Raw genomic sequence first — 10,983 nt, 5'->3', positions numbered from 1 at the left:
TTTAATTTTTAGTTACGAACACACATGGCTCCAATTACTCAATGCAATATGTATGAAAATCTATTACTTCCCGCCCGCAGCGTCGAAACCATGTATAACTTTTAACGTGTAATTAGGAACAGATCGATCTATCAAAATCAGGTCTGTCTCGCCCGAGGCCCCTCTCTCCCGCCTCGCTGCGACAGCTCGTTTGGCCGTAGGTGTGGGGGAGGGGCTGGTTTGTATAATTAGTTGCCAATGAGCACTTGGTCTGGTAATGTCTGGTGCTGTAAACAGCCAATCGACTCTTCGATGGTCCGACTAGTTACTGTGACTCGTCTAAATTTTTGCTATTCCGTTGATCCTACAGCGTTATCAAAATAAAATGATTCGCGACGAAAAATAGTGAGATGTTGATGTAGAGACATGTCGGTTTCATTGCGGCAAAATTGTTGTTGTGTTTTGGTGAAAATATTTTCGTGACGTTGTTCAGATTTGTGCCGCTGTATAAACAGACGGGGTTTACGGTGTGTATTCATGGTGCTGGGAAGGTCGGGCTGTGATTGGTCAGGCCCGTGCCGGGGTGATGTGCAGGCACCCCCCTCGGTGTCAGGACTAAACCCGTGAGTGGCGCACATGAGCACCAGTCTCATGTTCCGTCTCGTCACGTCCGCACCGAGAACGTTCGTCTGTTAGTTCGTTATCGACACGGTACGTACGTACGCCAGGACAGTGTGTGGACACCACAGCCATGATGGACAACTGTCTGATCACCCAGCAGTTCCCGCACCTGAACGGAGTCAACCTGCCCGGGTTCCCCTACTCCCACCCGCCGTACCCTCATGCCTTCGACTTCCCGCCGACCTCGTCGGGCCTGCCCGGCCCCAGGCCGTTCTCCATCGACGGGATCCTGAGCGGCGGCGGGCACCCGAGCGCCTCCTTCCCGCAGACATCCATGATCCTGAACGGTGGCTTAAATGTCATCACCACTACGGCTGGGAACAACAAACAAGGTAAGGACAGCACATGTCAAACCCTGTCTATGTTCTAAACCCCCTGAAAAGTTCAACAGTATGTGTTCTTGTGTTGTGTTGCTGGTGGCTTTTTGTAAATACCTTGCGTTAACGTTGTTTGTTTTATTTCATGATCTGATCTTCTGTGTTTTGTGTTTAGCTGTGACTAAGATAATGTAGTGTCTGTATAGGTAGTGTGTCTGAGTCTATAACACTCGGTAACTGAGTGAAAGAATACTAGTAACTTTCATCAGGGCATGTACTTGGCTTATGACAGGTCTGCGACAATATTTCCAGACGATGTCGCCTTCATGGTCGCCCATACGTACCAAGGGTTGTAAAAAAATGTTCTGTCGTCGCCCCAGACGGTTCACCGTAACATGGTGAATGATTCCTCGGTACCAGAACCCACCCTGTCCCCTGGAGTGATTAAATGTAGCCCGGTGAGGAAAGGCCGCGGGCACGGTCGCTGCCTACGACAATTAAAGCTCGCCTCGCCGCAAAGTTGATGGAAAGTAAACGTAGTGAATCACTCAGGTGTTCCCTGGTCCGACATTGGAGGGCCGAGCAAAGATCTCATGATCACAAACACTGTCAACCAAAAACTTCGTAACATTACAATGTTAACAACAAAACTAACAATACGACAGATATTGTCAAGAAAGCTTTCCTTGACTAAGAAAAGACGCAGGATAATTGGTATTTTTATTCATCACTGTTCTTGATAAATCTTAATACCTGGCTACCCAGACAAAACCGTCACCTTCCTTGAACGTTTTCTCAATTATCTTTCCAGAAAGCAACAACTTGAGGGATTCTCTACTGTTTTCCTTTGTAGAAAACGGGCAGGATTCAGGGGAAGGCATGCCTCCCAAGCGCAGGAGAACCAGGACCAACTTTAACTCGTGGCAGCTGGAGGAGCTAGAGCGCGCGTTCCAGGAGAGCCACTACCCCGATGTCTTCATGAGAGAGGCGCTCGCACTCAGGCTGGATCTGGTGGAGTCTAGAGTACAGGTGGGACGACACAACTTTCCTTTTCTTGAAGGATTCTTAAACTGTAATCCTAAGGTCCAAGAACGGACTCTACGTGTTTAAAAGACGTCCCATAAAATTAAGAACACACAGACACCAACTCAATAATATTCCCAACTCTCTCCAAGTAAATGAAGAAAGAAAATGATACAAATAGAAGCGAAGATTTGGGTCTTGCGATTAGCAGCTCCACAGATGAGGTCTTTCTCCGCTTGGCATAAAGTCGGAAGAAGCATATCAAGCATCTCGTGAAGATTTATTGGCATTCTTAACCACGTTACACCCATTTGAGCTCCAGTCGTAAACAGTTTGTACTAAAAAAACTCTCTCCGCCCGCCCAAGCGTTACACTGGTGTTCTCGTAACGAGACAGACGGAAAGGCCTGCCACGAGAATATTCGCCGTGGAATATATACGTGCCTCCATGTGTGGGAAAAACGCGTTGGCGCAGGTCTAGGCAGGGAAATATTTAGCGGTTAGTCTTGTGTTGAAAGAGGTGTCGGTAGTGTAAGGAACTTTGCTCGCTTGAGTTCTTCATACCAAAGCAGCTTAGCTTGCCTTGTCGAGCCCTAAACTTAATCAACGGAAAGCATTTCTAATCAAACGTTTGTCGGCTGGCAACAGTTCAGAGACCCTTGTACTTGTTTTGCCGTGGGAAAATAGCGAGAAGTCCCCCCGCCAAAAATCAATTAGTGCGCCACGACCGAGAGGAGAAGCCACCGACTGTTTGTGGCTTCTTGCCGTCGCTTAAACAAACTTCTGTCGGGGGGACGTTTGATCGGTTACGGCCCTCCGTATGGTCCCCGCCTAGCCAAGCGGATTTTCTCACCCCTAGCTCGGTGTATATCTCTCTCACTTCCCCCAACACACCCCATGCTGTCGTATGTCACACTAATACTCTCTAAAAACAACAGTTAAAACATAATCGAAAATTTGACAAGAATGGCCGGCTTATTAACGAGTTTGCCACATAATAGGTGCTAATTCTATCAAATAACCATTAAAACATCGGGAATTGTCGCCGTGTTATACGTTTTAATTTTGGTGTTTTGAGAGGGATCGTTTGACACATGTGTGCCAGTGATAAATTGGGTCATTTAGATGCGGGTGACAATCCCCGCGTTCTCAGGAAAATTTCACTAACGAATTCCGTAGCTCGCGTGCCCATATTTTAGACCATTACGTGCGTGTGGTTTGTACTAAGAACAGATGTATTTCCTTTTCATAACGTTTCGTTCATGCTCGACAGTGAGTCATAGATACGCTTCTAAAATTAAGATCATTTCAGCAATCAAAAATTAGCCAAACATATTTCATTTCACAACAAAAAGGACGGACAGAATCACAGATATTTGCAATCGGTTAATTCAAAAGCCCAAAACTTTTGAATAAGATGTTAGAATTCTCTATACGTTGTCCTTACATATAATCTATAGTCTATGGCTGCCGCATTGCCATGTGTATTGGAAGTATAGCAAATCTGATTGTTGTATTAGTCGTCTACTAAGTAGGGTTATTTTCCCCGTGTGTATTTCTGATCGGAAGTCCACGATACGGTGTGTACTGAGTGGACTCCCCTCCCTGAGTTAGTGCACGTCCGCTAGACAGTAGCCTCCAGCACTGGGAAGCCTGCACATTTCTCTTTGCCGTGGCGGTTATTTTTCTGCTACGTTACGTCTCATAATGTAACTTATGCCCCATGGAAACACGCCGCCCGGTTCTATTTGGGTCCGAAAACGCTGGACATAAATCCTACCGTTTCGCCCATGCCTTTTGCCGGTCAAAGCGGTCGTTTCCGCCATGTTGCTTCGGCACGCAAATGCATCAGACCCCGTGAAGAACGAAGCACAATCTCGTCCAAATTTTGCCAAAATCATGCAAGCAAACAAGGAAATTGATTCAGAACATCCAACAAAGGCCAATCAGAATTAACAAACCGTTTCAATCTAGCGATTCGTGCCTGGTTATTTAGCGCGGATTGAGCCCCTATTATGGGCGATAAGTTCGCACCTGCGCGACAACTCTCCCGTGAAGCCCCCAGGTTTTTCTTTCCCCTAAAAAAACCTCCCGAATTCTCACCACAAGACAAAAATGCACGGGTCCCTTTTATTCTCCAGTAAGCCCATATCTTGTAAGTCGTTGACAAGAAAATTGGCTGATAGTTTTAACACGGTATTTGGCTATGCATACCGATCCCCTTTGTCTGAGAATCAGATAAGAGATTCTGCTTTTTTGTACAATGTAAAAACGTATTGGGGTGAAGAAGGAACAATTGAGGTGTCACAACCAGTCTTAAATGGGCCACTTAATCTGCACCAGAGCTCCTCAAGTTTTCACACCTTTTGGGTCAGACAAAAAAGATACAAATCTGTTGAAGTATATATTCGGTCGGACAATAAGATTGGCTATTGTTTCATAATGATGTAGAAAAACAACAAGTTTAGCAGTTTGTTGACGCGTCTAAAATCTAATTAAAGCTTGCCTGTTAAGCTATTTCAACATATGAAATTGTAAGTAATATAAATCATTGATTTAGATAGTCTATTGCATGTTAAATATACATAGAAATAAAACAACAAACCTAATGTATACATTCGCGTACTCATGCACCTCTTATGTCTCATGTGGATAGCAACCGTTAATTCTCTTTGTAATTTTTATACACACATGATTTGCTGCGTGTACAAATGTGAGTGTAGTAGGGAAATAGCCTCTCAGAGTCAGAAACCACCAACCCTAATTTGTTTCCTTCGAATGTGTTCCGATAAGAAACATGATTAAGGAACCTGACTTGTCAAAACAAACGTTAGAGTAGAGAGAAGGTAGAGTGTATAGTGCACAGATGTGGCACTCTGACGGCTAGAACGTATCGCTAACAAAGCCGAACGCTGGCATATTGCGGGCGTTTGTTGGGCAGCCCCCGTGCGGCTAGGTTCCCGGGGTTCGGTCCATATTTCCGCGGCGATCGTTCCGCGGATACCCGCGAGCTCCCGTCCTCGGGGAACGACGCCTTTGTTCTCCCCTCACACAACCTCTCCAGTTGGCTTTTGTTTCCCGATATGAGCCCATATCCAGCTCGCTTTTGAATGTGTCCCCGGGCGGAAAGAAATCACAGGACAAATAATTCAGCTTAACACATCGCTTGGCTTGTTTATCTTACGGTATAGAGTGCGGAGTTCATATGCTAAAAACCCTCACCCTAAACCCGACTGGGAAGGAAATGTACACATTTCAAATCTATCGTATTATCAATACTCCGAGTGTTCTGTGTATCGTGTTTTCTATGCTCAGAGTCAGGAATTCATCAAGGGTACGGAATTAATAAGTATAACATTTATGGCAAACAAACTATGCCATTATGTACTTCAACATAGATACACGGATGCATTGGAAACAGCAGCAACAATTCATTCATCATTCATTTAGCCGTGAGTAAAATATAGTTCAAACGTTATTGGTTTGCTACAAGTACAATTGTCTAGTTGAACTGGTTACTTTTGACGGTGAAACTACGATTTTATACCAAGAGTGGTGTTTCTTCTGTCTGGGTTTCCAGTAGGAGTTCTTAACTGTTTAAAACTAGATTCCCTAGCTGCAGATTGTGTGTTCTTATTTGTTTGAAACCACAAGCTGGAACATGACAGTGACGGATGAATTCTCTAAGTGTAGCTATCGTATTTTGTATACAAATTGACCCAACATTTTGTTGGTATACAGTATACACATACACATACAGTATTCAACAACAGAAACCAACATAAACAGCATTTAGATAATATAGTCTATGCTATATACGACATGTAGAAAGCCCAAAATATATTCTTCTTTCAAAAAAAAAGTTTTAAAGGCTAATCATTGTTTTTTGATGCAATGCAATGCTTTGTGTTTTTTTTTTCAACGCAAGCAGATAAAACAAATCAGGATTAAACGCAATGCTTGCCTCCTGACTCACAAACTGCGTATCAAGCTGAGATAGAAGTGTCAAAACCCTCACAAACAGATTTAACAATTTGGCAGTTTCCGTTGTGTTGGTGTGAAGTGGGTGTGAAGTGGACGTCCCCTCCCCACCCATGCTCCCCTCCCTCTCCCATATGGTGTCCCAACTCGCGCACTTTCTCACGAGAAACTCCTCCTCGCGGTGTCACAACGACAAGTTTGAACAAAAGCGTTAATGAGGTTATTTGATTTATTATGCTGATAACAGGTGGACTCTCCGAAATAAAACAAAAAAGAAACAACTGGTACACAACATAGGTATTATCATAAGACTAATTTTCAACGAAGCGATGTGAAATTAGTTTGTTGAGGAAACATAAAAACAAAACAAGGACAGTTGAGACCGGATACAATATGTTAGAGTGTTTGTATATGTGAGGGGATGTCATTGGATATTTCTTAGAAGGACATTACATATTTTCAGTCTGGCAAACGCTGTGATCAGTTTTAGCCCGTGCACTTTTGTGAAATTGCAGTGGAGGATTCCGACCAACCTGGGATGGAATTGTCGTTTTATTTTTTTGAGAGCTTGTCAATGTGAGATCATCTACTACTAAGTCACGCATGTGCAAATTAAAACATGTATAAAATGGAAAAGATAAGAAACGGAACTATAAAAACTGATTTCCGTGTTCCATGTTTATGTTCCTTTTTGAAACCAGTTCTTGGACAAACTCCGTCCTCGACTGTTCGCGTGCTTTTGTTTATTCGCCTTTGGTTCCCTTGAGGGAGAAATGTCAATTTTTAAACAGCCACGGCCCAGCGAACTTTCCACCAGACACACACCAACTAGCTTTAAATCACTGGGGATGTTTCCTTCGAGCGCGAAATAGAATTAAGGGTTGACCTGCTTGTGTACAGACTAAACAGTAAAGATAAAATTTCAATATTACCTTTCCTAAATCAACTTAGATTCGTAGTTCTATTTAGATGCGTTTTGTAGTTTTTAGTACTCTCCAGAACAGATATCCAAGCAGACTTCCTGCCGTCGTCAATGCGGTCTTACAACTTTTACAATTGAAGTATGAACTTTTCACCTGTGAATAGAACAAGCTGTTGTCAGTACTGGGGATCGTAACTCCTACTATCTGTCAAACCTTTCGAGAGTATCGCTGCGTGCTGTACTGTATTTTACAGACTTTTATAGGTTCGTAGGGAGTTTCCGACTCCACAAAAATGTCTGAGAAATTCCGTATGGTTTGATCAGCCAGTTCCTCCAAATCTTCGTAAAACTAGTTAACCAGACTCTGTGTACACATTTCCAAAGGAAAAGGGAAGGGTACAGTTAAGGAGATATTTTCAGGTATGACAAGCAACGTCAGTCATTGTCTGAGGCATTGATTAGCCAATTATTGTGTCTTGACACACGGATAGTTAATCAAACATAACTGGGTTACAAAAACGTCAGGCTCACACAAAGGGCCTCTGTTTTTCCTCACTGCAACCTATTAAAAAGGCATCAACGTTAAACGGAAAAGGAAGCACTGTCCGGGCAGATCCCTTAGGCATTTTCCAAAATTTGTTCCACTGGCACAAGACGATCTTCTCCAGAAACAGATCGCTCTAAAGTCTAAACACACCAAACCGGAGACAAAACTCCTGGAACTTGAATTGTCAGGTACTTCATAGAAGAAGAAAAAAACGTATCAGACGAGCTTGTACCAGTGTAAAACGTAGCTAATATCCATGTGTTTTCTTAGTTTTGAGTGTCTGTCGGATGTGCTTGGTGAGAAAATAATCGTCCGGCTGACCGGGTCAGCGGTAATTGTTGGACACGGGTGGGTTGGGGTAGAACATACACCGGCCACCTCGGGGAAGGGCCACACACCAACACTCAAGGATAGACACCCAAACAGCCAAACAACCTTCCGCGCGTTGTTCACATATTCTGTGCTTTATTAAACAGAACACCTGCCTCGGACAGTAGTTAGGTTCGTAGACAAGATCTTTTGTTTGTGTTTCGCCGGTGGTCGGTGTGTGCTTGTGCCTTATGACTCCCACTCGATCATGCACGCTCCCGCCACTCTGACACCCCGGGATAAATTAGAACTACAAAGTGCCCTGTACCCTCACGGACTCATCCAAGGGTGAAACCAGTGCTTCCTGTGTCTGTCCTTTAAACATTTCTGCCTAAAATTACAACCGACGAAGTTCATTCTACGTCCAGGAACTTTAGACTGAAGAAAATATCGTCTGACAGAGAAGCGACAGCGGCTACTTTTCTGGGGAGGATTTTTTTATAGTCGGCAGATTCACGGATTTCCGACCGTTCACGTTATGGTTCATGTCGCGGAGAATATTTGTTTGCTCCCCTCTTTTGCCTGTATGAATTACAGCGTGGCCTAAGGCGTTTTGCATACTTTGGGTGGAAACTCAACACCGAGGCCCGTCCTGGCTGGTCCCGGGGCAAGTTTTACCGAACTATACACACACATATGGCCACACCACATCTCACTCTCGGCGCACAATATTGGCTCCCCTTTTTCACCTGTCATCGGACATATGACAACTTTATGAAGTTTTCCTGACTGAAAGGCCACAAAAACGCAACTGAATTTATAAGTATGTTCAGATTTGCCAATAAATGTTTGATAAAGATCATGGGCGCTTGAGTCAAAGACTTTCTTGTGGTATTTATGTGTATACAAACTATATGTTCTCAACTTTGTGTGTACAATCATAGACCTATTGTCTTGGGTGTTAAACGTTCATGTGTAAAGATTCCAACATTCTTAAACTTAGATTCTGTTGATTAGTTCTAAGACAAACTCCTCAGTCGTCTTTAGATGGCGACTTTTTTCGAAATGAAGAAATATGTATTTCTTAGGTAGCCTTTTCCTGTAACAACTATCTAAATTTGAATATTACATCCCTACGTATGTTAAAACTATACACAGTATGTTAGTTTTCATAAAATGTATTGAGTTTTAGAATTCATGTTGTTTTTCGACTTCTGTCTAGTTTTCTCCATCCTGTACGTTTGTTTGTTTGGTTGGTTATCCTTCCACACCTCTATCACTGTCCCTCTGTAATCCCGTGCTGTTAGCTGACCCAGTTGTTCTGTTTGTTCCCGGCCCAGGTCTGGTTCCAGAACAGACGAGCCAAGTGGCGTAAGAAGGAGAACACGAAGAAGGGCCCGGGCCGGCCCGCGCACAACGCGCACCCGCAGACCTGCAGCGGAGACCCCATCCCGGCTGAGGAGCTGGAGAGACGGCAGAAGGAGAGAGAGGAGAGGAAGAAGAGAAAACAGATGGAGAAACAGCGGCAGAAAGGCTCGATGCGGGCGGACGGCAGCCAGGAGGACGGGATGGGGACGTCTGGTCTCTCGGGAGACCTCGACTCTTCGACCGACAATCCGTGCCGAGCCGACGGGGAGAGCAGGTGGGGCGGGTCCGATTCGGGCAACACGACCGATTCTTCCTCATCGTGCTCGAGGTACGACCAGGTACGCGTGAGGGAAGACGTTACGAAGGACTTCGCGTCCGCCTCCTTAGGCGACGGCAAAGAACAGCACGAAGATGACACCGAGCAACACGAGAACACGGAAACGCAAAGCACAGAACAGTTAAACAACAGTACCGAGGAAGTCGTGACCACGGAAGAAAATCTGCCCGCCTCTGAAACGACGTTAAACAGAGACAGTGTTTCTGCAGCGGACTCCACAACTACAATGTGTACCGCTGTGTCCACCACTCCACCGTGCACGGCCCCGTCTCCCACTCGCTCCGCCACCAGTCCGCTCAACACCGTCACCAAAAGCCCGTACAGCATCGAGTCGCTCCTCGCCGAGCCCAAGGTGCCCAGAGGGAGAAGACCCAACACCAAATACCCGCGGGTGCAGGCCAGCAAATCAGCCTACTCCAACGGACTTGTCCCGGTTTATCCCATCACCCAGCCCGTAGGCTTCATGGTGCAGCCTTCGGTCGCAACTGCTGTGTCGCCGACGCAGGTGTCCCCCACTCTCCCCCTCGCCGCGGAGAGACAGAACTCTAGCATCGCCGCGCTCAGACTCAAAGCCAAAGAGCACCAAATCACAATAGACAGTCAGCTAGAGAACTTCAGATGCTCGCCAGACAGGTGTTCGGTGTAAAAAAGCCATAACATTCCCATTAACTCGACGAGATGTGTACATGTGTATGTATGTATGTAGACCCAGTGAAAATTATTAATATTTATGTAATTTATCAAAATTTATACTCACACCTCTTTGAATAATACATGTTGTCCTCTACGGCATTCTCTTTTTTTGTACAAATTGATATGGATTTAGTGAAATGTCAGTCCGCTGAGGTTCAACAATCGCGCCGTTGGTGTAATCGAGCTGTGGTGTTTGCGATGTGGACGTTCTTTGCTCGAATAATTTACACGTTGTGAACTCTCCCAGACGAAGAGAGGTTGGGTCATACTTGTGGTAAAAATTCAAAAATTAACGGTCACGACGGCAGCTGGTGCGTAACTTTTCCTACCAGGCCGAATCAAATGAGTTTATCGTGTAGGGTACCTTAGGGTCTCATCTGTAGTACCACTGTTTGTCGTTACTTCGTTATTTTGCTTTGTCCTATGTGACGTCGTTTGTAATTTGTGACACCCTCCAGTATTGGTGGAGAGCTATACGTGGAAAAATTGCTACATTTCAATTCTAATTGAATGTTATATATACGTGTATATGTTAAATGAATAGATTTATCTTCAAATTCTCCAAGTGTTATTACTTGTCAGTATTGGAAGGGAGTGGAAAGTCCTTAATTTTTAAAATAAAGTGGAATCGGCTCTTGTAACTTTCGCTTTTGTGTATTGTTCTATGAATGCTAGGAGCGCGGAGTAAATGGAAAACAGCATTGGCAGGTGTCGGGCAAACGGAGCGTGAAAATGTAATTTTTGAGGAAATTTGGCTGTGGTCAGCTAACCGGCCATAAGGGCGGCATACCCGCTGGGATGTAATTTAGATGTAAAGTCATTTTGGA

The 10,983-nt window shown here is 44.6% G+C and overlaps 1 protein-coding gene across 2 annotated transcripts; it reads left to right on the top strand.

Annotated features, from left to right (window-relative positions):
* The first annotated feature begins 616 nt into the window (after positions 1 to 616).
* Positions 617 to 10,233, top strand: LOC136440037 (homeobox protein unc-4 homolog). 2 transcript variants are annotated; one of them, XM_066435802.1, is made up of 3 exons: positions 617 to 992; positions 1,831 to 2,006; positions 9,099 to 10,233. In XM_066435802.1, the coding sequence occupies exons 1-3, from the start codon at positions 731 to 733 to the stop codon at positions 10,107 to 10,109; spliced, it is 1,449 nt and encodes a 482-aa protein (XP_066291899.1). In that variant the 5' UTR covers positions 617 to 730; the 3' UTR covers positions 10,110 to 10,233. The 2 variants fall into 2 exon arrangements, with proteins under 2 accessions (XP_066291899.1, XP_066291898.1); XM_066435801.1 differs by having other exon boundaries at positions 1,789 to 2,006.
* Positions 10,234 to 10,983: the final 750 nt, after the last annotated feature.

The sequence above is a fragment of the Branchiostoma lanceolatum genome, chromosome 8 (assembly GCF_035083965.1).
Source record: "Branchiostoma lanceolatum isolate klBraLanc5 chromosome 8, klBraLanc5.hap2, whole genome shotgun sequence".
Lineage (NCBI taxonomy): Eukaryota > Metazoa > Chordata > Leptocardii > Amphioxiformes > Branchiostomatidae > Branchiostoma > Branchiostoma lanceolatum.
This window is presented reverse-complemented; position numbering and strand designations above follow the sequence as displayed.